General features: G+C 35.2%; 1 protein-coding gene across 1 annotated transcript; it reads right to left on the bottom strand.

The window, feature by feature from the left end:
* Positions 1-25,576, bottom strand: LOC123537800 (uncharacterized). Its single transcript, XM_053529848.1, has 9 exons — positions 25,555-25,576; positions 13,543-13,708; positions 9,214-9,364; positions 7,166-7,313; positions 6,737-6,841; positions 6,250-6,383; positions 5,920-6,039; positions 5,236-5,382; positions 1-3,820 (listed from the first exon to the last, which is right to left on the bottom strand). Exons 1-9 carry the CDS (start codon positions 25,574-25,576, stop codon positions 3,626-3,628), a joined length of 1,188 nt encoding a protein of 395 aa, XP_053385823.1. The 3' UTR covers positions 1-3,625.

Genomic DNA, 25,576 nt, shown 5'->3' with positions numbered 1-25,576 from the left:
TGAGAAAATCGAAGTTTTATTGCAATACATTTCATAAATATGACAGCAGCAAAATCATAAATAAAAGAAAAAAATTAATGTGTCAAGCCTCAAGACTTACATCGTAGGTATCAAATTAAAATCTCAAATATCATTAATCAATACCACTTCATGAAATCTGATCTTTTAGCTTATCTAAATGGACAAATAGCACTTTCTAATACATGACAGATGAAATTTTAATATAATCTCAGTCAGGGATGATTACAAAAAATAACATACAAAACAATCTAGTGTACTTAATGCACACTCATAACATTGCAAACAGTATCATAAAGGTTTTTGCAAGACATATGCATAGTTACACGGCAAATATGCCCTATTATAAATAAACATCTTTATTCAAGCATAAATACAGTAAAATCTCTCTAAACCACACCTCCGAAGAGCAAACACCTTTTTATAATGACATGTAGACAATTCTATCCAATAAATAGATGCATTTAATGTTAGTAAATTACTGTAAAAGCGTATATTTTCGCTGGGTCAATATTTCACGAATTTGAAATTTTGAGTATAAAAAGCGAGGTTTAATATCCTCGAAATTGTAAAAATAGTATCCTACTAGAAATTGAATTAAACCTGTGGTGAATCTTTACACGAGGATTAATTTTCGAGATATGTAGGACCTTGCGAATATATTGCAAAATTTAAAACCTTGTGAAAATTTCTGCTTTTACAGTAACCACTCTGAAGCACTATCCTCTGTATAACAAACATACAAGTCAACTCTGTATTAAGCAGCCATTAACCAAGGGAGCAAGGCAGTCTGGCGGCTGCTTGAAGTCCCAAAAGGCTTTTTAAATGTTATCTTCAAAAACAAATTCAGCAGCTGTCCATGAAGACAGCATGCGTAACTACATGGTCAGAAAACCACTACTAATAATACTACACACGAATTAATATAGCCGAAGACAAAAGGGAGGTAATCAAAAACAATAATTTAATAATTTATTGATCTGGTAATTCTTTTTACAATGTGAATCTAATTTTCAAAGCTTCGACATATATATGAAAATACAATTTTATAAAAATAGAATTTAACAAAAAATTAGTTTATTTTGTGTGCTTAGCCAAAAGTGTGACAACCGCATTATGTACTAAGCTATCCCTATTATGTACTAGGCCCTAAAAGACAAGCATAAAAAAATATGAAAGAAGTCTGCTGACTAGCTGCTTAAGATAAGTGGCTGTTTAATACAGGTTGCAACTAAGGGCAGGTTACTGTGTAAACTCTTGACAGGTTGCCCTGTATCCTTAACAAACTTAATTATTCTTAACTATGACAAAGGTGTCAATAAATAATACTAAATATGTACTTAAATGTTAACAAATACATTCAATCTGGGAGTATAAAAATATGAACATTGCATAGCAGAAAAGAAAAATATAAATATCAACATCAAATTTTGCATGTGAAATGCATGGCAGTCACTGTTATAATATAAAATAACAAAAATAAATCAACATACATACAGAATGCTAAGTACCTGTAAATTAAAGCCGTTTTCCTTTTTTGTGACTAAAAAAAGCCTTTATAGAAAATACCCATGTTACTATGGTAGTCGCAACTTGACCCCGATGGTTGACTTTCAGCTGATTATTCATATCGATTATTTCATTGTAGAAATAAAGGGTGATGACGGGTATCTATATATATTTATATGGAATTAGTTTGTATACAGTGCAGTATTAAAGTATGTATACTTACATTTGATCAGTTAAACTTTCCAATACACTAATTTATAATTACACAAATTTATATTTCCATTATCTCGTGCAGCTCGTGTTTTACGTAGACTCCTTTTCAATAATAGATTGTGCCTCATTATGTATTAAAATACAAAGGTCAACCATCAGGGTCAAGTTGCGTCCACTATATAGATATTACAAAATGCAAAATATGCAGTGCATACTGTTATTATGCTTTCATTTTCTAAACATTCTTGCTCCAATCTATACAGTATTTCTTCAGTAATCTTCTATCTGTGGAAATAAACCTTATTATTGATACTTTTATGTTAAGATATTCTGAAAGTGTCATAAAAATCGGACGGCAAACTGAGGAATGCTTTTAACAACCCCTCTCCAACCCCCCCTCTTTTTTGGCTTAAAAATTCCATGAACATTTCATCTGAGCACATAACCATCAAATATGACATGCAATCACACCAAACTTATTTAAACTGATTTCTTGAATACAACCTTAGTAAACTTTTTTTCTAATGTCTTCAAAAAGTCTTTTTACAACCCATCAAATCCTCTGTAAACCTTTATTAAAATTTTATGAGATTAATACATGGTAAACGCCTATTCCATTAGATGGCAATACAGTGCAAGATAGAAAGAGACACTGTGAATTTGATGTGCATGTCATGATCAGGCAAATGCTATATGTGCTGTTCTGACAGAAAATAATGTTTGCAGTCATTCATCTACAACCTCTGATTAATATGGTTAAATTGTCAGTTACTTGTGGTCAGGATCCATGATGTTCGCTAACGGTTTCTCTAATTGCAATAGGCTTTAAAAGTGAACAGCATGGATCCTGATTAGACTGTGCAGATGTGCAGGCTGGTCTGGATCCATGCTGGTTGCAAATGCTCTATGCTGGTCGCAAATGCCTTATATTGGTTTTCTCATGTTGTCATTTTTGTTATTTTTTAAGGATATCTTGCAAACTTCATGTTTGTACCTCTTGTCACTTTCAAAACATTCACATTATATCTGACTAAAAGTGTGAGCAAATCAGTTTAATACTCTAGATATAATAATAAGCACCAATGAAAAAAAAACATCGTTTCTAAGATTACAACACACTTCCAGACACATAATTTCTTGACTTTTCCCCCGACACAAAAGAGATTTCACTTACAATTTTGTCATTATTTCTTGCATGATACTGTAAAATCATTAAATTTCATGGGCATGAAATTTCGTGGTTTTGGTCAAAACGGCAATTTCGTGGGGATATGAATTCGTGGATTTCAACTTTTGAATACAAAATGAAAGGGAATTTTACTTGTTCCTTGGGATTAAATTTCATGGATTGAGTCAACCACGAAATCCACGAAAATTAGTCCTCCAGGAATATAAATGATTTTACAGTAAAACATTGCAAGCCAAAGCACAATCAGAAATCAGAATATTGAGATTACTTTGTGAGTGAAAAAAGTTTACGATGTGAAAATACTAGCGAATTTTGCAGATGTTTTGACATTATCAGCCAGTATAACAACATGTTCAATACTAACCAAGACTCATTATATTAGAGTACAGATAAACAAACTTGGAAATAACAAACAAAGCTTTTGCATTTCAGTTATTGGTGATTCGCAAATATTTCTGCTCGCAAAACGTCCGGAAATAACAAACAAAGCTTTCGCATTTCAGTTTTTGGCGATTCGTAAGTATTTCCACTCGCAAAATATCCCAAAACAATTCAATACCTTCTTGATCTCCAAATATATCCACTTTTACAATAAATGGTGATACTGATACGTACTCAGTTCAGCAGCACACATGTACATTTAAATAACATATTTAATTAACATAGTTTCTTTGCAAAAAACATCTATTACACTGACTATTTACCATACATTGCAAATAAAACCCAGTAAACTTCATCTGTGATATATATCAATTTCTCTGGGGCCTCAAATACATCATCTTGTATTCTAAACTGAAGGTCCAGAAGTATTTTAAGGCACGTGGGATTCGCGAGACAAGTCTTCACTACATGCTGGTCTTTCACCGAGTGTCCTTTAATTCCTTCTTGTAGCTGAAATACAAATATTTTTTGAAAATACTAGTTCAGAAAAATCCCTTGGAAACATAGGACACAAAGCAAAACCATATGGATGTTTTAAAAAAAACAAAAAAACATAAGTCTCCCCATTCACTTAAATCTTGTAAAGGAGGCATTTTCAGACTGTGAAGTAAACGTTAATTTATTACATAGAAAGTAAAGTGTATGTAAAGAAAACAATAACAATAATCATGTAACTAGGCTCTACACCAAAAACTCCAGAAAAGTTTCATTTAAATCTGGGTAAGAGTTTTGGAGATGAGGCATGGACAAGAACCTTTACAATGTAATAAATCACAGGACCACAATTCAGTGAAAATTATTTAAAGTTATACAAGACTGTAAATTTTATGTTAAACTGAAAAAGCTGTCCAAATAGATGTTATGCATGATTACATACAAGAGATATCCATAAGACAGCATGCTCGACTCTGAATTAGGGCTTTGCCAGTAAAAGCTTTATAAAACGTCAACAATAAAATTTAAAGTTAAAACGAGGCATAACTCTAGTCATAATTCAAATCAGAGTTATGGGAATTGTTTCTCTTGGTGTAGACTTTGATGGTGAATAACTATTTTAAGTTTCAAGTCAAAAGCTTTGAAAGTGACAGAGATAGTTAACTTTAACAAAAACTTCAACCAAAATATTCTTAGTTAAAAAAGGCATAACACTGTCAAAATTCAAATAAGAGTTACGGGAATTGTTTCTCCTGGTGTAGACTTTGATGGTAAATAACTGTTTTAAGGTTCAAGTCGAAAGCTTTGATAGTAACAAAGATATTTGACTTTATCAAAAACTTTAACCGGGGCGAGTGCAACAGCTCTACTTTTTTCTTCGAAAAAGCTAGTTTTATTAAAATTTTCCCAGCCATTTAGTAGATATAGTGTAGATATGAGTATTAGCTATTTGACCTTTGACCTCCAAGTGCGACCAGCCCAACATAGCTCATCTACTGACCAAATGCAATCATCTAATGAATTTTGACCTGGGTTGTGCACTCTGCATGTCATCTTGAGTTTTACAACTTATACTAGTTTTATGAAAATCTTCTCAGTGGTTAAGAAAATATAAATTGGACTTAATGGACAGACAGAATGATGGAAAACAGACTCCCAATATAGCCTCCATATACTCTGTATGTGGCGGTACAATGAGCCAGAATTGTAACATGTTAACCCTTAACGTGCTGGACACAACTGATTCTGCCTTTGTGAACAGTGTAGATCATGATCAGTCTGATAAAGATCTGCATTGTTCGCCATTCTGTCAGACTGAGTATCATTTTGGTGAGCACCACTTTTAACAGTTTATGGTACTGTCCAAACTGGAAAACGGACATGTTCATTATAGAAATTTAGGGGGATAAGGGTAAAGGTCTGATTATTACCGCTGTTAGCATAGCATCAGCAGCCTGTGGTGGAAACTGTCGTAACAAGTCAAGCATGTCGTCGTCAAGCATTGTGGCAGCATCAAAATATTCTTCTAAAGCATGAAACCTGCCACTAGGTGTCTCTGGGTGACCTAGATGACCATCCTGTAAGAGAAAGAAATAACATGGGTTAAAATTAATGTACTAATATATGCATTTTTTTGTTGTCTTATGTCAAACCAATAAAGTATACATCATATGGTAAATTTCTTATAGTCGAGGAAGACCCAGATGCCCCTCCATACATTATTTCAGACATGGGAGGGCACATGAGTAGAACCACTGACTTTTTACAAGCTAGCTGCACATGAAAAAATTCTACACTTCAAGCAGTGTTTCAAACCCACAGAAGGAAAAATGCAGTTTGCCTTTCAAAACCATTTAGCTAGCCATAACAGATAAAAAATTAAGAACTGAAGCTAGAATTCACCCAGTCACATTATACTGACACCGGGCTGACCAGTCCTAGCACTATCCTCTTAATGCTGAGCGCCAAGCGAGGAAGGTAATAGTACCATTTTTTCTGTCTTTGGTTATATACAATATTACAAATTAAAGCTTCTCTTTACCTTTAAACCTTTAGAGCAACTTCTATCTTTAACCCTTAATAGGAAACAAAACCTATTACATATTTCAACTTACTGTCACTTGGAAGCCTACAAATCGAAGAATTTCTAACCAAGAATGGTCTACAGAGAGAAATTTGCCTTGAACATCGGTAATATTTGCCTGGATCTGTTGTCCTCTCCCTACATCATCCAACTGAAAAAATATATAATCTAACACTTTTAAAAAAATTTTTGATATAAACAAAGAAGGGTTTTTACCATGTATTGTCTTGTCGATTTAAACACGTTTTGCAAAATGACCTACTTTTGGCTATTCCGGTTTACTGCGTCCAATTATGCCTAAAAAAAGGATTCCAGATTAGTATTCCTTCCTGGTGTAATTTGAATGTGTTAGAACACTTACCAAGTCTGAGAGAATGACCATATCTCTGGGTACCGACATCAGCTGTAGTAACCAAGTGTTGAGTTGTGTTCTGTCTGCATCAGGCAGATCAAACAGTGGAGAAAATATTTTTTTTGGATGGTTGAGATCTATTTCTGCAATGAAAAAGTACAACACTTTGTTCTGTGCTGATTTTTTAATAATGACTGCAAAGAACATTGAAGTGATTTTCCTACCAAAGTACATTTGTACCTTAATCTATCTGCATATTTTATCATATATATGTAATGTCTTACTGTAAACTCATACTTCATAGTAATTTAATTTCTCTAAAACAACAACCTCTGAAAAATAAATATATTTTAGTTTTTTGTTATTTATAATTTTACAGATTAGATAATTTTGTTCTTTGACAACCCAAAATGGAACTGAAAATGTTGCCTCTAAATGCAAGAGGTCTCTTAACCATGTTAACAGATGCGGTATCTGGAAGGAAGTGTGACTATACCTAGTTGTTTTCTTTGTTGAGAGCCTGCATCAGGTACATCAATGGCACCACTGACAGCGTCAACCTCATCGTAGCCAATACTGTCCTTAAACCCTCCATGAGATCCTGTGTAATATATTACAAATTCAAAATGTTATACTACATGTACATTAAGTTATAAAATAATACTCGCTTATCATGTTTCTATTTTGTGATACATATGTTTTAATAACATCATTTTATAAAATTTTGTAACATACCCCTTTAAATAGAGTGGATACATGTTACTAGCAAATAACTCTCATTTTAATGTAATACTAGTGGGCTGAGTGTGAAACTATTTTATCTTGTTCTTTATTTATAAACAGTTACAACAGTTTCAGGCTTAGCCCTCGGGTCACCGTCCAACTGTCACTAACTGTCATTAGACATGCTGTATTTCAAAGTTACCTTTAGCCAGAACTAACTGCATTGCTCCAGTCCTCTTATCCACATTCAGCTCGTGTATATTGTATGCTACAGGTGTAAGTGGCGCCAGGCCGATGTCTCGATTCTTATCATACGTGGCTCCTGTAGAAGCAGATGCTCCCTTCACTAACTGAAATAAATCGGGTTTATTTAATTTAAAATATTAACCCTTACCCTGCTAAATTTCTATAATGAACTTGTCCATCTTTCAATTTGGACTGTACTATTTACTATTAAAAGGGGTGCAAGGATGTGCAGGCTGATCATGATCTCATCTGGACGCAAAGGTAGAATCAATCCTGTCCAACATGAAACGACAGACAGGAAAGATGCATACATACTTTTACATGCATTAACTGTTCACACCAAAAGAAAATTTCAGACATAATAAATTATTGTTTTTATACTTTATATTCTTTCAGTGTGTATTCTGATTCATTTTCAAATTTTAACAGATCCAGCTAGACAAATTAAAGATATAAATACAGCAAAGTGTTATGGTCACTTACGCATAGCCTGCATATCTAAAGCCATTCTCTGACAACTGCCTCAGAGAGTCCACTCTTTGGCTCAGTGGTTAGAGCATTGGACTAGCACCCGAGCGACCTGGGTTTGAATCCCACCGTAGGCAGTTGAGATTTTTTGTCATAAAATGCTATGCTCTTTGATTTGTTATGGCTAAAAGTCATATGAAAAGGAAACATCATCTTAGTTTGTTTGCTTCACTGGATTTCAAGAAGAACCAATACCGTCGTCCTATATGACACATTTCCAGCTTTTAAAAATTACAGTAGTGGACTCATAACACCAATTGGAAAATTTCATATTCTCAGGCTTTCAAGCACTATTTGGCAAAAAATCAGGGCTAAAATTAGTGCTATTTTTGTCAAAAATAAGAGCTAAATTAGGACTAGATGCCCACGGGCAACATGTCGAGCCCGTCCTTGTTGCTTTTCATCATCACTCAATGAAGTAAATCTATGTTTCATGAAACTGTAGCTCAGGAACTCAGGCCTAAAAAAAAAAGTTCTTTGTTTCTGGAAACATGCTAAAAACAAATAGGGTAGGTAGGGCGGAAAAATTTTCTTTTGGAATTTTTTTTTATTTAGTGAGACTTTTAGGAAATTATTTTTGTGTCAAAAACTAAATAGAAATAAGGGGGTTATGCCTTTAGAGCATCAGCAAGTTGATTTCTAACATCACTGACCATGTTTAAAGCATAAAAAGTGCAGTTTTGCAACTTTTTGTTTAAAAGTTGAAAAAAATATTCTCCAAGGCCATAAAAACATTTTGGGTCGGGCCATAAATTTAGGGTAGGTCTGGATACCGGAAACAAACAATTTTTTTTATGCCTCATGGAAACAGACAGAAGCATCCTTAAAGAATATTAACTTCAATAACTTTATTGGTTCATTATATGCATGACCTTGTGCAAAAACCTTTTTAAGTTTAGACAGAAATTACAAAAAAATTAGGGCTTTTTTAGGAATTTGGCCCTTTCTGAGTGTTCTTTTAGGAATTTTAGAAAGGCCTAAAAAATTAGGATTTTTTAAGAATTTTAGGGCCACTTGAAAGCCTGTATTCTATGTACGTGATTACAGCTTTCTTCAGTTTTTAAAGAAAGCCATGTCAGCACTGAGCTATATTTACATAGAATGCCTAACTGCCAAACCAGAATACACAGACACGATCATGGAAACTGCCGAGTGTCACCAACTGTCTAAAATGGCAGACTGAGGTGCTCTTCTATGTATTATTTGGGCAGAAACTGACCCCTGGGTAAAACAGTGGTGCAGGCAGCAAGATGGCTTCCTAAAGATAACAGTATCAAAGATGATAGGAAAGTGTTTCATAAATTAACAGAAATTGGCAATTACAGGACACTGTTAATTACAGGAAACTGTCAATTAACAGAAACTGTCAATTACAGGACACTGTCAATTATGGGAAATTGTCAATTACAGGGAACTGTCAATTACAGGAAACTGTCAATTAACAGAAACTGTCAATTACAGGAAAATGTTACTTACTGAGACTTTAACGGACGCTTCTGTATCAATTTCAGTATTGCGATGTATACTTCCACCGTCAGGCAGGGCTGCAACACCAGTAATTAAACACAAAGATTTCCGACTGTCTTCCTGTATCTGTCTTATGTACGGGTGATCCATGTTGATATTTCTGAAAGAAAAAAAAAACCATTACAGTAGATTGGGCAAAATTCGCACAATTTTTTTCCGAGACAAGTATGTTGAATAGTCAGATAATAGACTTTTAAAGCCTTTTGAATTCAGTCCAAATTCATAAGTTTTACTCATGAAGATACCTATAGGCTACTTTTGCAAATTTACAGTGCCATTGTTAACATTTGGCCAGCTGCTGGCAAATGATTCTGCCTTTGCGATCAGTGCATCTGTGCAGGCTGATCATGATCAGGTCCACACTCCTTCAAATGATAAATGGTACTGCCCAAACTGAATGATAGACCAGTTCATTCTAGAAAATTAGCAGGCTAAAGGTTAATTTTTTGCTACATGAGGCATATCATAGTTATTGTCCTATTATTAAATCATTTAATTTTGTGGGCAAGAAATTTTGTGGTTTTGGCCTAAACATGAGCTATTTCAATGGGAATAATAATTTGTGGATTTCAACTTTTAACCCTTATCATGCTGGATACGATTGATTCTGCCTTTGTGACCAGTGCAATGTTTGCCATTCAGTCAGTATCTTTTTGGTAAGCACCCCTTTTAACAGTTAATGGTACTGTCCAAATTGAAAGATAGACAAGTTCATTATAGAAATTTAGCAGGGTAAGGGTTAAAGAATAGATGAATATTTTTGTATTTTTTGAGATATAATTTTGTGGACTGATGTCACCACAGAAATAATGGAATTTTTAGAACTTAAGCGCATGTAACAAATGTCTGGGTTTGACCTTAGCAAAATACAAGTTGAATATAAACAAGAGCTGTCACAGGAGACAGAGAGCACGACTATTTCGATGCTGGATAGTCAAACTGGGTACATCTGAGAAAGCAGGAGCTGTCACTGGAGTGTTTAATGACTCAAATCTGGATGAAGATATTCGACAATAGCTGAAGTCTCAAAAAATTAAATCAGTATAAAAAATGATGATCTGGAAAAACTAATTTAAGTTTTAATCAAATTCATTAAGTAATGACAAAGATGTAGTGAAAGTGCACCACAATTAACCTGAAATTCTAAGTAAAAAGGGGGCATAATTCATGAAACATTGGTGCAAGAGTTATGGCCCTTGTATCATATGATGTGGATGATGATGCTGTACAACTATTCTAAGTTTGAATCAAATCCATAATAACAGAGATAAAGTGAAAGTGCATCAAAACTTGAACCAGAAATTTTAAGTACAAAAGGGGGATAACTCATAAATACATTTGTCGCAGTTATGGCCTTTGTGTCAAATGATGTAGGTGGTGATGATGAACAACTATTTTAAGTTTGAATCAAATCCCTTGTGAAATAACAGAGATATAGTAAAAATGCATCAAAATTAACATAAAATTCTAAGTAAAAAGGGGGCATAATTCATGAAAAATTGATGCCAGAGTTATGGACCTTGTGTCATATGATGTGGGTTATGATGTGGAACAACTATTTTAAGTTTGGATCAAATCCATTTAGTAACAAGAGCTCATCGAACACGAAATGCCCCCCTTGATGCATTCAGTAATTGCACAAGGAACAGAAATTATTTGCTCACTGTAAACAAAAGTTCTACTGTTCTGGTTAAATGTGACATTGACCTTTGATCTATTGACCTCAAAGCCAACAAGGGTCATCTGCTGGTCATGATCAACCTCCCTATTAAGTTTAGTGATCCTAGGCCCAAGCGTTCTCAACGTATCTTCCGGAAAGGGTTTAACTGTTCTGGGTCAATGTGACCTTGACCTTTAGCCTACAGACCTCAAAATCTATAGGGGATATCTACAGGTCATGACCAACCTCCCTATCAAGTTTCATGACCCTAGGCCCAAGCAGTCTCAAGTTATTGTCTGGAAACAGTTTAAATGTTTCGGGTCACTGTAACCTTGACCTTTGACCTACTGACCTTAAAATCAATAGGGGTCATCTGCTGGTCATGATGAACCTCTCTATCATCTTTCATGACCCTTGGCCCAAGCGTTCTCAAGTTATCGTCCAGAAACCGTTAAACTGTTCCTGGCCAATCTGACCTTGAACTTTGACCAAATGACCTCACAATAGGATTATCTGCTGGTTATGATCAATCTCCCTATCAATTTTACTGATCATAGGCCCAAGCGTTCTTGAGTTATCGCCTGGAAACCGTTTTACTGTTCCTGGTCTCTGTGACCTTGACCTTTGACCTCAAAATCAATAGGGGTCATCTGCTATATTTCCTGAACCTCAATTGAAACAAGAGGACCATAATGGTCCTGAATCGCTCACCTCTTCCCACATGACCCAGTTGATAAACATTCAGACCAACTTTCATACAGATCCCATGAAAAATATGGCCTCTAGAGAGGTCACAACGTTTTTTCATTATTTGACCTACTGACCTACTTTTTGAAGGCACGTGACCCACTTTCGAACTTGACCTAGATATCATCAAGATGAACATTCTGACCAATTTTCATGAAGATCCATTCAAAAATATGGCCTCTAGAGATGTCACAAGGTTTTTCTATTTTTAGACCTACTGACCTAGTTTTTGACCGCACGTGACCCAGTTTCGAACCTGATCTAGATATTATCAAGATGAACATTCAGACCAACTTTCATACAGATCCCATGAAAAATATGGCCTTTAGAGAGGTCACAAGGTTTTTCTATTATTTGAACTACTGACCTAGTTTTTGATGGCACGTGACACAGTTTCGAACTTGACCTAGATTTCATCAAGGTGAACGTTTTGATTAATTTTCATGAAGATCTTGTGAAATATATGGCCTCTAGGGAGGTCACAAGGTTTTTCTATTTTCAGACCTACTGACCTAGTTTTAGATGGCACGTGACCCAGTTTCAAACTTGACCTAGATATCATCAAGGTTAACATTCTGACCAATTTTCATGAAGATCTTGTGAAATATATGGCCTCTAAAGAGGTCACAAGGTTTTTCTATTTTTAGACCTACTGACCTAGTTTTTGAAGGCATGTGACCCAGTTTCGAACTTGACCTAGATATCATCAAGATGAACATTCTGACCAACTTTCATAAAGATCCCATGAAAAATGTGACCTCTAGAGTGGTCACAAGCAAAAGTTTACGGACGCACGCACGGACGACGGACTGCGCGCGATCACAAAAGCTCACCTTGTCACTTTGTGACAGGTGAGCTAAAAACAAGAAAGTAGGTCAGTAGGTCACATTCCACATGACCCAGATTTGAACTTGACCTAAAGATCATCAAGGTAAACATTCTGACCAAGTTTCACGAAGATACAGTCATAAATGTGGCCTCTAGATTGTTAAGCTTTTCTTTCGATTTGACCTGGTGACCTAGTTTTTGACCCCACCTGACCAAGATTTCGACTTGACTTAAAGATCATCAAGATTAACATTCTGACCAAGTTTCCTTAAGATACAGTCATAAAGGTGGCCTCTAGAGTGTTAACAAGTGTTTCCTTTGATTTGACCTGGTGTCCTAGTTTTTGACCCAACCTAACCCAGATTTGAACTTGACCTAAAGATTATCAAGGTTAACATTCTGACCAAGAATCATAGAGATATTTTTTATAAATGTGGCCTCTGGAGTGTTAACAAGCGTTTCCTTTGATATGACCTGGTGTCCTAGTTTTTGACCCCACCTAACCCAGATTTGAACTTGACCTAAAGATCATCAAGACTAATATTCCGACTAAGTTTCATTAAGATACGGTCATTAATGTGGCCTCTAGAATGTTAACAAGCTATTCCTTCGATTTGACCTGGTGACCTAGTTTTTGACCCCATCTGACCCAGATTAGAACTTGACCTAAAGATTATCAAGATTAACATTCTGACCAAGAATCATAGAGACATTGTCATAAATGTGGCCTCTAGAGTGTTAACAAGCTTTTCCTTTGATTTGACCTGGTGACCTAGTTTTTGACCCCAATGACCCGAATTCGAACTTACCTAAAGATTTATTGAGGGTAACATTCTGACCAAGTTCATAAGATTGGACTAAAATTGGTGAGTGTTAACATTTCAAATTGTTAGACGCACGACCAGGTTGAACGACCATAAAGGTGACTAAAAAACCGACTAAGTTTCATTTAATATTAAATAAATACAGAAATCAAGAACCAATATGACTGGTCTGAAGTTACCTTAAAAACACTTACTCTTTTCTAGCTTTAAACAAATTACCTGTTGGATAACTCTGAGAGAAGTTCTGGTTCTTTCACCTCGTATTTTGAAACTTTGCCAAACTTGATGTCTACTGAAATGGTGTCTGAAGCTTCCAATTCAGCATCTGTGAAACAAACAGTCAAACAAGTTCTAATGATCACTTGTGAACACAGAGCACCTTTTGCTGAAAAACATTAGAACTAGAATTGTGTCCATAGGACACGAATGCCCCCACATACTGTACCATCCTCTAAATAGCTAGGTTTTTCGTACAGACCATCTTCAAATGAAGGATGTTTGACTAAAACGTTTGAAGCAAATTGTATTCAGATTACTTCCCTATGGCCTATTTTGTTAAATTAAGAAAGGGCCATAATTCTAGAAAAATAGGCACAGATAAAAGTCCATTATTTATGGTCATCTTCACACCATAGTTCTTCATATGTGAAACAGTGCGGGATGAGCTCAACACACAAGATTTTTCTCTATATTCTATATAGCAAAACTATCAATGGGCCATAACTTTGGCAGAAATAGTCACAGCGAAAGTTCCTTCCTTTATGGTCATTTGCACATTAAGCTTGTTCATCTGTGAAAGTTTGAAGCAAATCATGTTAATAGTGAGAGGAGTTGGACACACAAAATATTTCTCTATAATTTGCTATATACCTATGGTATATAGCAAAATTATCAAAGGGACATAACTGAGGTAAAAATAATCATAGCAAAAAAATCCTTCCTACATGGTCATCTGCACATCAAGCTTTTTCATCTTTGAAAGTTTGAAGCAAATCACATTAATAGTGTGGGAGGAATTGGACACACAAGATTTCAGGATGTATGGACGAACATACAGACAGCAGCAACACTATAATGCCCTCCACATAAATTTTGGGGGCCCCTTAAAAAAGTTATGTTTTTGAACTTTTTTCATGCCCTTTTTAATTTGGGGAAAATAATAACCCCGGCAAATAATGTCCACTTTTGAGCTTTTTTAAAAGGAAATGGCCCCTGTGAAAATCAAAACAGCTGGCTTTTTTCCATTCTTTACATAATCTCCTTTTTGCGTTTTTTGGGCACCCAGCCCCTATAAAATGCAATTTTCGTCATGGTCAACTGCTGGAAAAAAATAAAGCATTCATAAAAATTTTAAAAACGCTGAATTTTGTTTTTTAACGCTTTCAACGACTCACTCGCACAACCTTTTGACAAAGGGAAGTGTTTTAAATCGGAACCCAAACCCTTTTGGCTCAGGTGACAAAAATGTTATGTAAAATTTGTCTGTACAATGTTTATAAAAACTTGTATAAATGTATTTTAAAAAGTACAAATAAAAAGATGTTAAAACATTCACTTTGCAGATTTTTTTTTTTAAACTTTGGGAAATTTTTTTTTCTTTTTTTAAATTTCCCATTTATTCTTTATAAAAATTTGCCCCTTTTCCTTTGTTACTTGTTGACAGTTATTTTGACAAAGGGTTTTTGAACCCTTCAAAGGTTTTGTTTACAGGTAAATATTTCAATTTTTTGGGAAAACCCCAAAAAAATTTGAGGGAATCTAATCTTTTCATTACCTTTTTTAAAAAAATTAATTACAACATACCTAAAAAACCCCTATAGAAAAAAGGCTGGGTTTTCCCGTTCCCGGGAAGGCAAATGGGTGACCGTTTACTAGACAGCTAGAAGCAAACTAGGTGTCCAGTTAATTTCTTGACAAATATCTTTAGAAGAGACTCTGAGACTATGCATTTAGTTTTGGTAACACTACAGTAGGTGCCATAAAAATATTCTAACTGCCTGTTAAAAAAGTTTACAATAAACCCCTCATTTAAAACTCACTAAACTGAAAACCCAATTTGCTTTCAAATTTTGACCCTTTAAAAACTATTTATTTCATTCTTTTAAATTATCAAAAGTGACATACCTATTTTTTCTTTCTTAAATCAGCCCCAAAATTTGCCTTTAAATGAGAGTTTGGTAGTTCATTGTAGTCGGAAAATGAGAGGAATTCTACTGGTTGTTTTTCAGTGCCAGTGTAAAACCTTTTACATCAGCCCGCTGTCAAATAAAATTCCCCCGGTCTTTTTCTTTACCTTCGGAACATGACCGTACCAACTACATTAAATTTTTTCCAAATTTGGGGAAAACTTTTTCTGATTCGAAGGGAACACTTTTCTCTTTTTAAACAAAAAACGAAAAAAATCAAGAAAAAGGAAAAACAAAATTGGAATACATCTATCACTAAAACAGTGAAATCTTTTAATATTTGGGGGGGAAAAAATTTTTTTGGGAACTTTGGGGATTCAATCCCCCAAAATTTTTAATCCCAACAAAAAAATAAAACCCCCCAAATTAAATTTTATGTTCAAAAGTTAAATTTTAACGAATTCATATCCAAACAAATTTTGCCTTTTTTGGGAACAAACCCCACAAAATTTTCATCCCAAAGAAAAAATATAATAAATTTTACAGTATTTCCCAAAATTGTTTTCTTTTTCCCCCCTAAATATAAAAAACCACTTTTTTTTAAATATCTTTTTCAGTGGAAAAACTGAAATATATCTTAAAAAAAAATTGATTTTTTCACTTTTTGGGAAACGAAAAAAATCATTTTTTTTTTTCACTGGTATGGAACTACACTTGAATCCAAAAAGAAAGGGAATTATTTAGATAATGGGAAATTTTCCTTGCAAAATATACTTCAGTAAAGAATAGTTTGCACAGAAATACAAAAACGGGAAACATAAATATAAACATTCTATCATAAAAAATATAAAAAATAAGGAAACGTAACAAAACCCCTATTTACAATTTTTCTTCAAAGATATCCTGACGTCACGACAAATGACTCAAAAATGAATGCAACGTGAGTTGTGCAGACAAAGGGGATAAAAATTTTGTTAAAACCATTTAAAAAACAAAAAATAAATAAAAAATTTGTTTTTTTCATTTGTAAATCGAATATATTTCATTTTCGTGAACCCCCAAATTTACATTTTCCCCAAGTGGTGCGGCCACTTTTAAAAAAATTATTGAAATTATAGTGTTCATTTGGTGAAAAATATTTTTGGATCTTAAAACAAAAAACAAACAAACAGTCCTACACAGAGCCCTGATAAAAAAATTTATAGTGGAAAAATTATCTGGTCTTTTGAATACTTTATTGCAAAAACAAATTTTTTTTTTACATAAAATTCCCATGTTCAAGCACCTTTTTAATAAAAATCTCCCGATTTTTGACTAGTGATTTAATAGACGGGCCCGAAACCCCATATAATCTTTTTTTATAGTGTAAAAACATGGTGTCAATTGGGCAGTGTGACACTTGCCATAAACACATAATTAAACCATTTCCATGAAAGGGCCCCATTTTTCCCAAAATTTTTTTTCATGAATTTTATACGGGAAAAAATAATTAGATTTATCATTTGTGAATCAAACACCTAACTGCTCCCATTTTATGAAAAAATCGTTTTTCACCCTTCCCCTTTTATTAATGAAAACCCGGGAACAAATGCATTGTGCATTATAATTTTTTTCCTATTTGTTACTCATTTTGTATTACGAAATTTTATTAAAAGTGTATCCAAGAAAATTAAAATAAATAGATTATTTTGGGTTTAATAAAAAAATTTTGCATACAACAGAATGACAAAAAACGAGAGATTTTTCCTTGCCATATCTTGTATTTTCCTTAAAGGGACATTTTTATTGTCTTAAATGAAAAAAAAGACAGAAAAGGGGAAAACGAATCGGCAATGCAATTTGGCAAAGTCGTGTTCATGACTTTGGGGGAATTTGGGGGTTCTGTCATTCGGTCCAGCGGGCCCAGTCCCTTATAAGTAAATTTGCCGTGGTGCCAATTTTCGAAAGGGGGTGTAACTTAAACAAAAACTTTTTTTTAAGGCGCTTGCATAGCTTGTTATAGCGCCCTGATGTTTTTTGGGAACAGCGATCCGAATACAACCATCCCCTCCCCTTTTCCCGATGCCCAACTCGTTGTAGATTTTTTAAAAAGGGATTTCACGGCCCTTGTAGGAAATTTGATTTTCATTTTCATTTCCTCCCCGACTTGAAAAAAAATTGATTGATTTTTAGCTACGTAGTTTGCTGAAGAAGAAATTTGAAGTCGCTTCAACCCTAGATAAACCCCCCCGGTATGAAAGTCTCTGGAATCTGTCAAGTTTTTCCATTTTCACTGGGGAAACTTTTTTATGAAGCGTGTCCGAAAAAGCCGAAATTATGGACCTCTTTTTTTCCTTATTTATTTAATGACCAACAGAAGCTTTCTGTAAACCCCATAGTTTATGAAAAATTAAAAAAAAGTGTTGTTTTTTTTTTCCCTTTTTTTAAATTTTTTTTAAAAGCTGCGCTGCATAGTTTTAAAACCTTTTCTGGTAAAACTAATCAATCGTGGGCCCCACAAATTTTTGAATTTGGAGATTTCCCCCTTCTGTTTTTTTTTCAAAAAATTTTTGAAGATTTTCCTAGGGAAAAAATCAAGTAAACCCGGGGGAAAGGGCCCAATTTTTACCGGGGGGGCCAAGTTTTGAAAAAAAATTTTGAGGGGGTTTTACTGGGCCCAATGCTACATGTGAAAAATCTAGCTTGGGCCTTTCTGGTTTTTTTTTTAAAAAAATTTTTAAAAAGTTTTTCTATGTACAACAAGAAACCCCCCAAGGGGGGCGGGGCCCAATTTTGGACCGGGGGGGTAATGTTTTTGAAAAATTTTTTGGGTAAAGTCTACTAGGAAAGGGCTAAAAGGGAAAAATATCTAAGCTCAAAGGCCTTCTGGTTTATTTTTAAAAAATTTTTTTAAAGGGTTTTTTTCTATGTCCCAATTTAGAAACCCCCCAAAGGGGGGGGGTCTTTTTGACCGGGGGGATCCATGTTTTTGAACAAATTTTGTAGAAGTCTACTAGGCAATGCAAATGTCAAAAAATCTAAGATCTGGGCCCTTTCCCGGGTTTTTTTTTTAGAAAATTTTTGAAGATTTTCCTATTTGAAAAAAATCAAGTGCCCCCTTGGGGGGGGGGCCCCAATTTTTTGCCGGGGGGTCATGTTTTGAAAAAATTTTTGTAGAGGTCCACTGGGCAATGCTACACCAAACGACGGATGCCCGGGAGGGTACTGATCAGAAAAGCCCACCCTGAGCCTTTGGCTCTGGTGAGCTAAAAATATAACGTACATTCCTTGAACATAGGAAAAATTTGTGCTAGTAAAGGTAATTTCAAACAACCCTGTATTGTTTCTTAGAACACAATTAATCATGATAATGAAAAAAAATTTCACAACGTTGCTTTTCCCTTTAACAACATTTGTATACTTTTTTAAAACTTTAAGGGAAAAAAAAATTTTTCATTTTTTCCTTGGGTTTTTTCCTTTTTTACACGCATGGCAACGAACTTTTAGGGTTTCACTGGTAAATTTTTTTTACATATTTTTGATGATATGGACCTCTTTTTCCCGCTGTACATTGTAGCAGTTTCCTTTTAATGTTTATCAAAAGGTTTATATAATTAGAAAAACAAAAGTCCTGTTTTCCCAAAAATCAATACCGTTTTTCCACAAAAAAAAATTTTTTTCCATTGTTGTTCCTTTTTTTATCAAGAGTTCAAAAATTTACTAAAGAATAAAAAAAAAAAGAAAAAACAAGATAATCTTTTTAAAATTTTTAATGGGAACAGGAAAAATAATCAGAAAAAAATTTATAAAAAACAAGTTTTTTAACCTATAAAAAAACTTTCTCACATTTTTGGAATTAAATCTTTATGCCTTTTCCCAAAACAGTACACTTTTTTTTTTCCATATTGATTTTTTTAAATTTTTGAAATTTTTTTATCTTTAAAAAGAAAAAGGGGCCAAAGGAAGGGTTTGCCTCCCCATGGTTTTGGCCTTGAACCCTATGAACTGTTGACTGGTGGAATCTCGTTTTTTGGGATACACTTTACTAACAAAAACGCTCTCTAAAAACAAAAAATACAATGAAAACCAATTATCCGTTTCTTTTAAATTTTGTAAATTCCCTAAATTTTTGTAAACTTTCGTTTTATCGTCAAAAAAGGCGGGTAAATTTTCTCGAGAAGATTAAAAATACACTTTGGTATGTATTCAAAAAAATTTTTCTGTTTTGGCAGAAGGTTTTTGATATCTTAAATAAAAAACCCGGTTAAAATAAACCAAAAACACCCCTTATTCACGGAAATCGTTTAAACCGGGACCCCCCTAAAAAATCGCCAGGGAAAAGTTTCCAAAATTGACTAGAACGCAGGCTAGGCGTGGTTACTGTTTTGGGGCTATTTTTTGGAGATGGCCGGCAGGGAAAAATAGTGGGGATTTTCCCATTCCCTACAAAAATTTTTAAAACTAACTTTCATTCTTATTACCGGGAATTTCTTTTGGCCAAAAATTTGCTTTCTCAAAGAAAAAAAATCTTCTTTTTTTTCAAACTTGATGACTAGCTGAAATTTTTTTTACATTGTCCTTTTCTCATCTTTTATGGAAACAGCTTTAAACGTTTTTTGGCCCACTGCCCTTTGTTAACTGGTAGCTGGCAGTTTCAACTGCTTTAAAAAGAAATTTCCTCACCCCATATGTTGTAACCACTCGTTTTAAACCCTCGGGTTTTTTTCTGATTTTTAATAAATAAATTTTTGGGAAGGGAAAGCCAAAAAAATTTTTGGGCCACCGTAATCTGAATTGCAAAAATACAAAAGCATTCTCTATTTAATTTAAAAATTTTAATTTATAAACACAGTACTTTTTTTGACCTAAATTTGAAAAAAAAGCGCACTAAAATTTACAATGTAAACACTTCTAAATTTTTGGCTTGATAATTTTATTCTTACAATGACAACCCTAGATAAAACGAAAATTTCCTTGTGGAAATATATTTCAACAGCAGGAACTTATTGTGAATGTCATTGAAAAATGACATTTGTTTCCGTTCAAAAAAAAAGTTTGTTTTTATATTAAAGTGCCCCTTAACACCCGGAAGCAAACGTTTTTATTCCCCCTAAAAATTATTTTTTTTGAACAAAAGGGAAAAGATTAAAAAATGAAAAACCCCCCAAAGATTTTAAAAATTTAACCAACCAAAGATTTATCTATCAATCTATACCCTTTTTTATATATTTTTAACCCCTTTTAACTTGTGTATATTTTGTCTTATTTAAACACCTTCCCCCCCTTTTATCTTCCTTCTCACAATTTTCCCATTTTTAAGCTTTCATTCACTGTTTTAAACTATCTTCTGCCCAATGTCAAAACCTCTCCGGAAAACGCCCTACATACATTTGAACCACAAAAAAAATTTGGGCTCAGGGGTTGGGGGTGGGCAACAGCAGGAGGGAGATAAGGGTCAGCGCATTGCGTCAAAACCCAGTTCACAATTTTTTCGAAAACATACACAAAATAAAAATTTTTTCCCAAAAACCCTTTCTTACAAAAAACCCTTAATTTTATAACTGGTGGGGGTTTTAAGGGTTTACAAAATTGGGCAAACCGGGGGGCGGGGGTAGATAAATTCTTATTTTTTCCCCGTTTATTGATTGTTTTTGAATTTTTTCGGTACTGGAATTTTTTCCCAAAAATTTTTCGGGATAATTTAAAATTTTCCCCGGACAAAAGTTAGGGGGTTGGTCTAAAATCAACAAAACCCCGCAAATGGAACTAAGGCTGACTTTTGGTTTTTCCTTTTCACCCTTTTATTTGCACTAAATTTTTTTCCCTGTTTCACAAATCAGAGAAAATTTAAACTGGGGCAACCTTTTCCCCCTCCAAAATCCAGTATTTTTGGTATCAATTGCCAACGTCCTCAAAACAGTAATACCACTAGAAAGCACAAAAAAAAAAACCCAGTGCTATAAAAACATCCTTTTTATTTCTTTTTTGTCTTCTGGCATGCCCAAGCCCCCCCAACATTGAACCAAACCCAGGCCCGCCGGCCCTTCCCTTTGTCCAACCCAGTACCCGTGCGGGATATTTTCCCCAAAAAAGTGTCCTGGTCAAAAAAAGGGCATCCTGTGTGCCCAACGGAAAACTTTTTTTTACACAGACTGCGAAGGAAATTGGCACCCATACTTACGAAAAAAACTCTGAACCCCAAGTTCAGCTGGTACTGTAAACATGGGGCTCGCTAAACCACTCAATTTTCCACTGACTGAACCCCTAGATACTCTCAGTGACTTTTTCTTACTTTTCCCCCTCAAAATCACGACCACGTAAAGTAATTTTTCCAGCTAAATAACTTTTTTCCCCCAAATGACCCCCCAAAAACCCCCAAAGGCCTCATCTCCCCCAAATCCCTAAAAAAAAAAAAGGTTTTCCCTCCCAAACCTAAACTAAAAACACTGAACGTCTCACAGTCCTTTTTAACTTTAAATTTTTCGTTCTGTCAAAAACAAAATCCCTGAATTACACCAAATTATTCCCCCAAAATTAAACCAGTTTTTTTAATTTGCCTTACAAAAACTTGGTTTAAAAGCCAGACTTTAAGTTTTTTCCCAAAATTTTTTAACTGATAATCTTAATTAAAAGGGATATAGGGATACGGGAGTGAAGGTAAAGGTGGAGGAGTGATGAAAGCTATATCAAAACTCACTGATAAACCAAAGAACAACCAGACCTCAAGATTTCTTGCAACATAACCTGGGCCAAAAAAAACCATCACGGGCCTTTAAAAAATACCCTTTGTCAAAGCCTACTAAAAACCCCAAAAAATTAGATGCCACCCCCCTACCCCAAAACTCTGGTTTTCCCCCCTTTAAAAAAATACCCAAGGGGAAAGCTAGTAGGGCCCTACTTGGAGACTTCAATCCCCCCCGACATTAAAAGGGGTAAAAAAGAGTCCCCTAAACAAACTTGAAAAAACCCAGACCCTTTTTATGAAGAATTTTTTTGAAAGAAAATTCCCATTTAACTTAAACAAATAGTTAAGATCCCAACTAGGTTATCCAACACCCTGACCTCTTCTTTACAACCCCCAAACCCAGTTCATTTGGGTTTAAAACCCCTACCGAGTCTACCCAAATCGATCATGATTTTAAAATTTCTAAAATTTGAATCTTAATAGGGGCCCCCCCAACCCAACCTAGACCCCCTAAAAAACTCTACCCCAAGGCAAATTTGGGAAGGGCTAAAATCTGACTGAAGGTTTTTTGGTTTGCTAGTTTTTTTCCCGGGAAAACCTTTCCAAAACCCTAAAAGTGCGGGGAAATTTTCTTTTAAAGGGAACCCTTTAATAAATTTCCCATCAAAAAAACATTCCATCAAAAATTTTCTAAACCCCGTGCCACTTCCATGGAAAACCCCGAAAAAATTTATCAGGCTTATCCCTAAGCTGATAAACTGAAACCAAAACTACACAAATCTCCCTCCTCACCCCCAACAAAGATTCAAATCCCTTAATTTTTTTCTATCCAGAAGAAAATAAAAAAAGCCCAATACTGTAAATATAGGGAAAGTGTCTTTTTTTGGGACCATACTCAAAAACCTGGAAAAAACAAAAATTTTTTACAGCTTCATCAAGCACAAAAAAAGAAAATGCCGGCAGGGGCCCCCCCTTAAATCAGATGGCCCTTACCTAAAACAGACCCCTTTCCAAAAGGCACTATCTTAACAAAAAATTTTTAATCTGTTTTTTCCCCTCCCCACCCCTTAGCCCTGAAAAATATATGTTCCAACGTCCCTCTCATCCCCCATCTCCATGATAAATTTAAGATCCGGGGCCCCACCACTGAAGGTGGGGAAAAACTGCTCAAATGGCCATCCCCCCCAAAAAGCCTCGGGACCTGATAAAATTATCCCCACGCACCCCTAAAAAAACCTCCCCCAAAGAAATTGCCCTGTACTGCCCATTTTTCAGGTTATCTCCGAACCCTCCTAGTACCCATATTGGAAAAAAGCCACCGTACCCCCGTTTTTAAAAAAAGGGTTCCCAAGTCTAAACCTAGTAACTATCCCCCCAAATTTTTCCCTAACGCATTGTTTCCCAAAAATCCTTGAACACATTGTTTTTTTCCCCAATCTTTACCTTTTTTTACAACAAAAACATTACCAGTTCCAGCAGGGCCCTTTAGATCGGGTCCACTTGTGGGGCCCTCAGCGCTTTTAATTTTCACCAGGAACTTTACAATAACACTGAACAGGGGCAACAAAAAAAAAGTTATTGTCATGGACTTTTCCCAAGGGGTTTGACAAGGGCCCATCACATTAACTAATTTATAAACTACAAAAACCTTTGGGGTCCCAACCCCCCAAAATTTCCAAATGGGGCAAATCTTTCCCGTCCAACCGCCCCCCGAAAGTCCCCTGTTTATGGGCATTTTTTCCCCGGGGAACCTCCCTTTTAACTGCTGGAGTTCCCCCGGGGGCCGTTCTTGGGGCCCTGGCTCTTCCTGGATAATCAATGACCTTTTTTCCCAAATTTCCTCAAATTTTTAACGCAAGAATGTTTGCAGATGACACCCTAAAACCTTACCCTCAACTCCCTTTCAATAGTATATCCCGCAACAAACCTGAATAGCTTAGAAACCTGGGGGAAGACATGGTCCATGGGGGTTTTTAAACCCGGGAAAATGTAAATCCTTAGAATTTTTTTTTGAAAGAAAAATCCCCGTAGTCTAACCCCCACAAACTTCACAACATAGATTTTAAAAAATTGTGGGGCAGCTAAATACTTAGGCAAAAACCTTTCCAAAGGGCCCAAACTTTGGGCCAAACCCCATTGACAGTACACTTCCAAAGCAACCCTTTCCCCTCTTCGCTTCATACAACGAAATTTTCCAAAAATGATAATAAAAAGGTCAAAATTTCTGCCTTAACACCCAGTCCGCCCTCAACTTGTTACTGTTCAAGCGTCGGGATCCTTGGCAAAAAAACCCCCCACTAGCAAAGTCGGGGAAAAAGTCCAAAGGTCATTTTTTCTAGGTACGTCATGTATACTACAGTTACACCAGTAGTGTTAAAACAAAAGCGAAAACCTTAGAATGGAATACACTCCAATATAAAGGTTCAAAAATTCATTAGTAATGGTTTAAAAAAAAAAAGGAACCCCGGCAGTTGCAGTCCCACCAATCTCATCTTTTTCCCAAATAGAAACCCCAAATTACTTAACCCCAAGTTCCCCACCAACTTTTTTAAAACCCAAATTCCCTAGGCCCCTCCGACTCGGAACTCCCCACCAAATCATGTTAAATCCCGCCCCATCTCAGTATCTTTAGAGAGGGCGGCGGGGGTCAGTATGTAAAATTTTGTTGCCCCCTGCCCCTTTTAACGTACTTCCGCTTTTTTTTGCTTTTTTTTTAACATTGTAACAAATCAGTTTTTTTTAACAACGGGTTTTTCTGACACGGGCCCCCCATATATCGGAAAACGACGGTTTGGGGGAAAGAATTTAAAATTTAATGTTTGATGTTAATAAAACCAGTTTATAACGTTTTTCGGTTAGAAAAGGGAAAACTTTTTTTAAGGGAATTTTCCCAGGGGGAACGGGTCCTACCTCTAAATCTGATTCCAAAAGGTACGGGTCCCTACCCCTTTAAAAACTTCCTTTTTAAAAAATCGTAGTTGCTGTTAGTTTTTGGGAACAGTCTTTTCAGTTGAAAATGGCCTTTTTTAAATTTGAATTAAGTTATGATATGACACTGATCAATGCCTGGTAGGGTTTTGACATATTTTCAAAAAAGGATTAGTTTTTTAGGGATAGGGCAGGAAAATTTTCTTCACGGGGTGAAATTAAACCAAATTTTTTAAGATTTTTATCAATGTTTTAATAACGGCTATAAAGGAAGGGGTTTTGCAATTAGGGACTGGATTGACTAGTATAGTATCACAGTCCATCTTGGGAAGATTTAGGTCCCCATTAACCTAAATGTTTGAGAACCATTTGTTCACCTTTTTTAGGGGCTTGGGGAAACTCAAATGAAACTGTCCTGGTTTGACTCCCTTGGGGTTTGTAATAATTTAAAACACCGATCACAAGGGACAATATTTCCTGCTATAGTTCGTATTAAATCCAAAGGGTCCTCACAATCGGACTGGAGTCCTGGCAT

The sequence above is a fragment of the Mercenaria mercenaria genome, chromosome 18 (genome assembly GCF_021730395.1).
Source record: "Mercenaria mercenaria strain notata chromosome 18, MADL_Memer_1, whole genome shotgun sequence".
NCBI lineage: Eukaryota > Metazoa > Mollusca > Bivalvia > Venerida > Veneridae > Mercenaria > Mercenaria mercenaria.
This window is presented reverse-complemented; position numbering and strand designations above follow the sequence as displayed.

Bases quoted from the DNA above. Each gene is read 5' to 3' on its own strand.
- LOC123537800 (XM_053529848.1), bottom strand. From the start codon at position 25,576: ATGCCAGGACTCCAGTCCGATT. The intron at 13,709-25,554 runs GTGAGGACCCTT...AATGTTTTTCAG, and splicing joins GCCAGGACTCCAGTCCGATT to CAAAAGGTGCTCTGTGTTCA. The intron at 5,383-5,919 runs GTAAGTTGAAAT...TTTCTCTTACAG, and splicing joins TTGTAGGCTTCCAAGTGACA to GATGGTCATCTAGGTCACCC.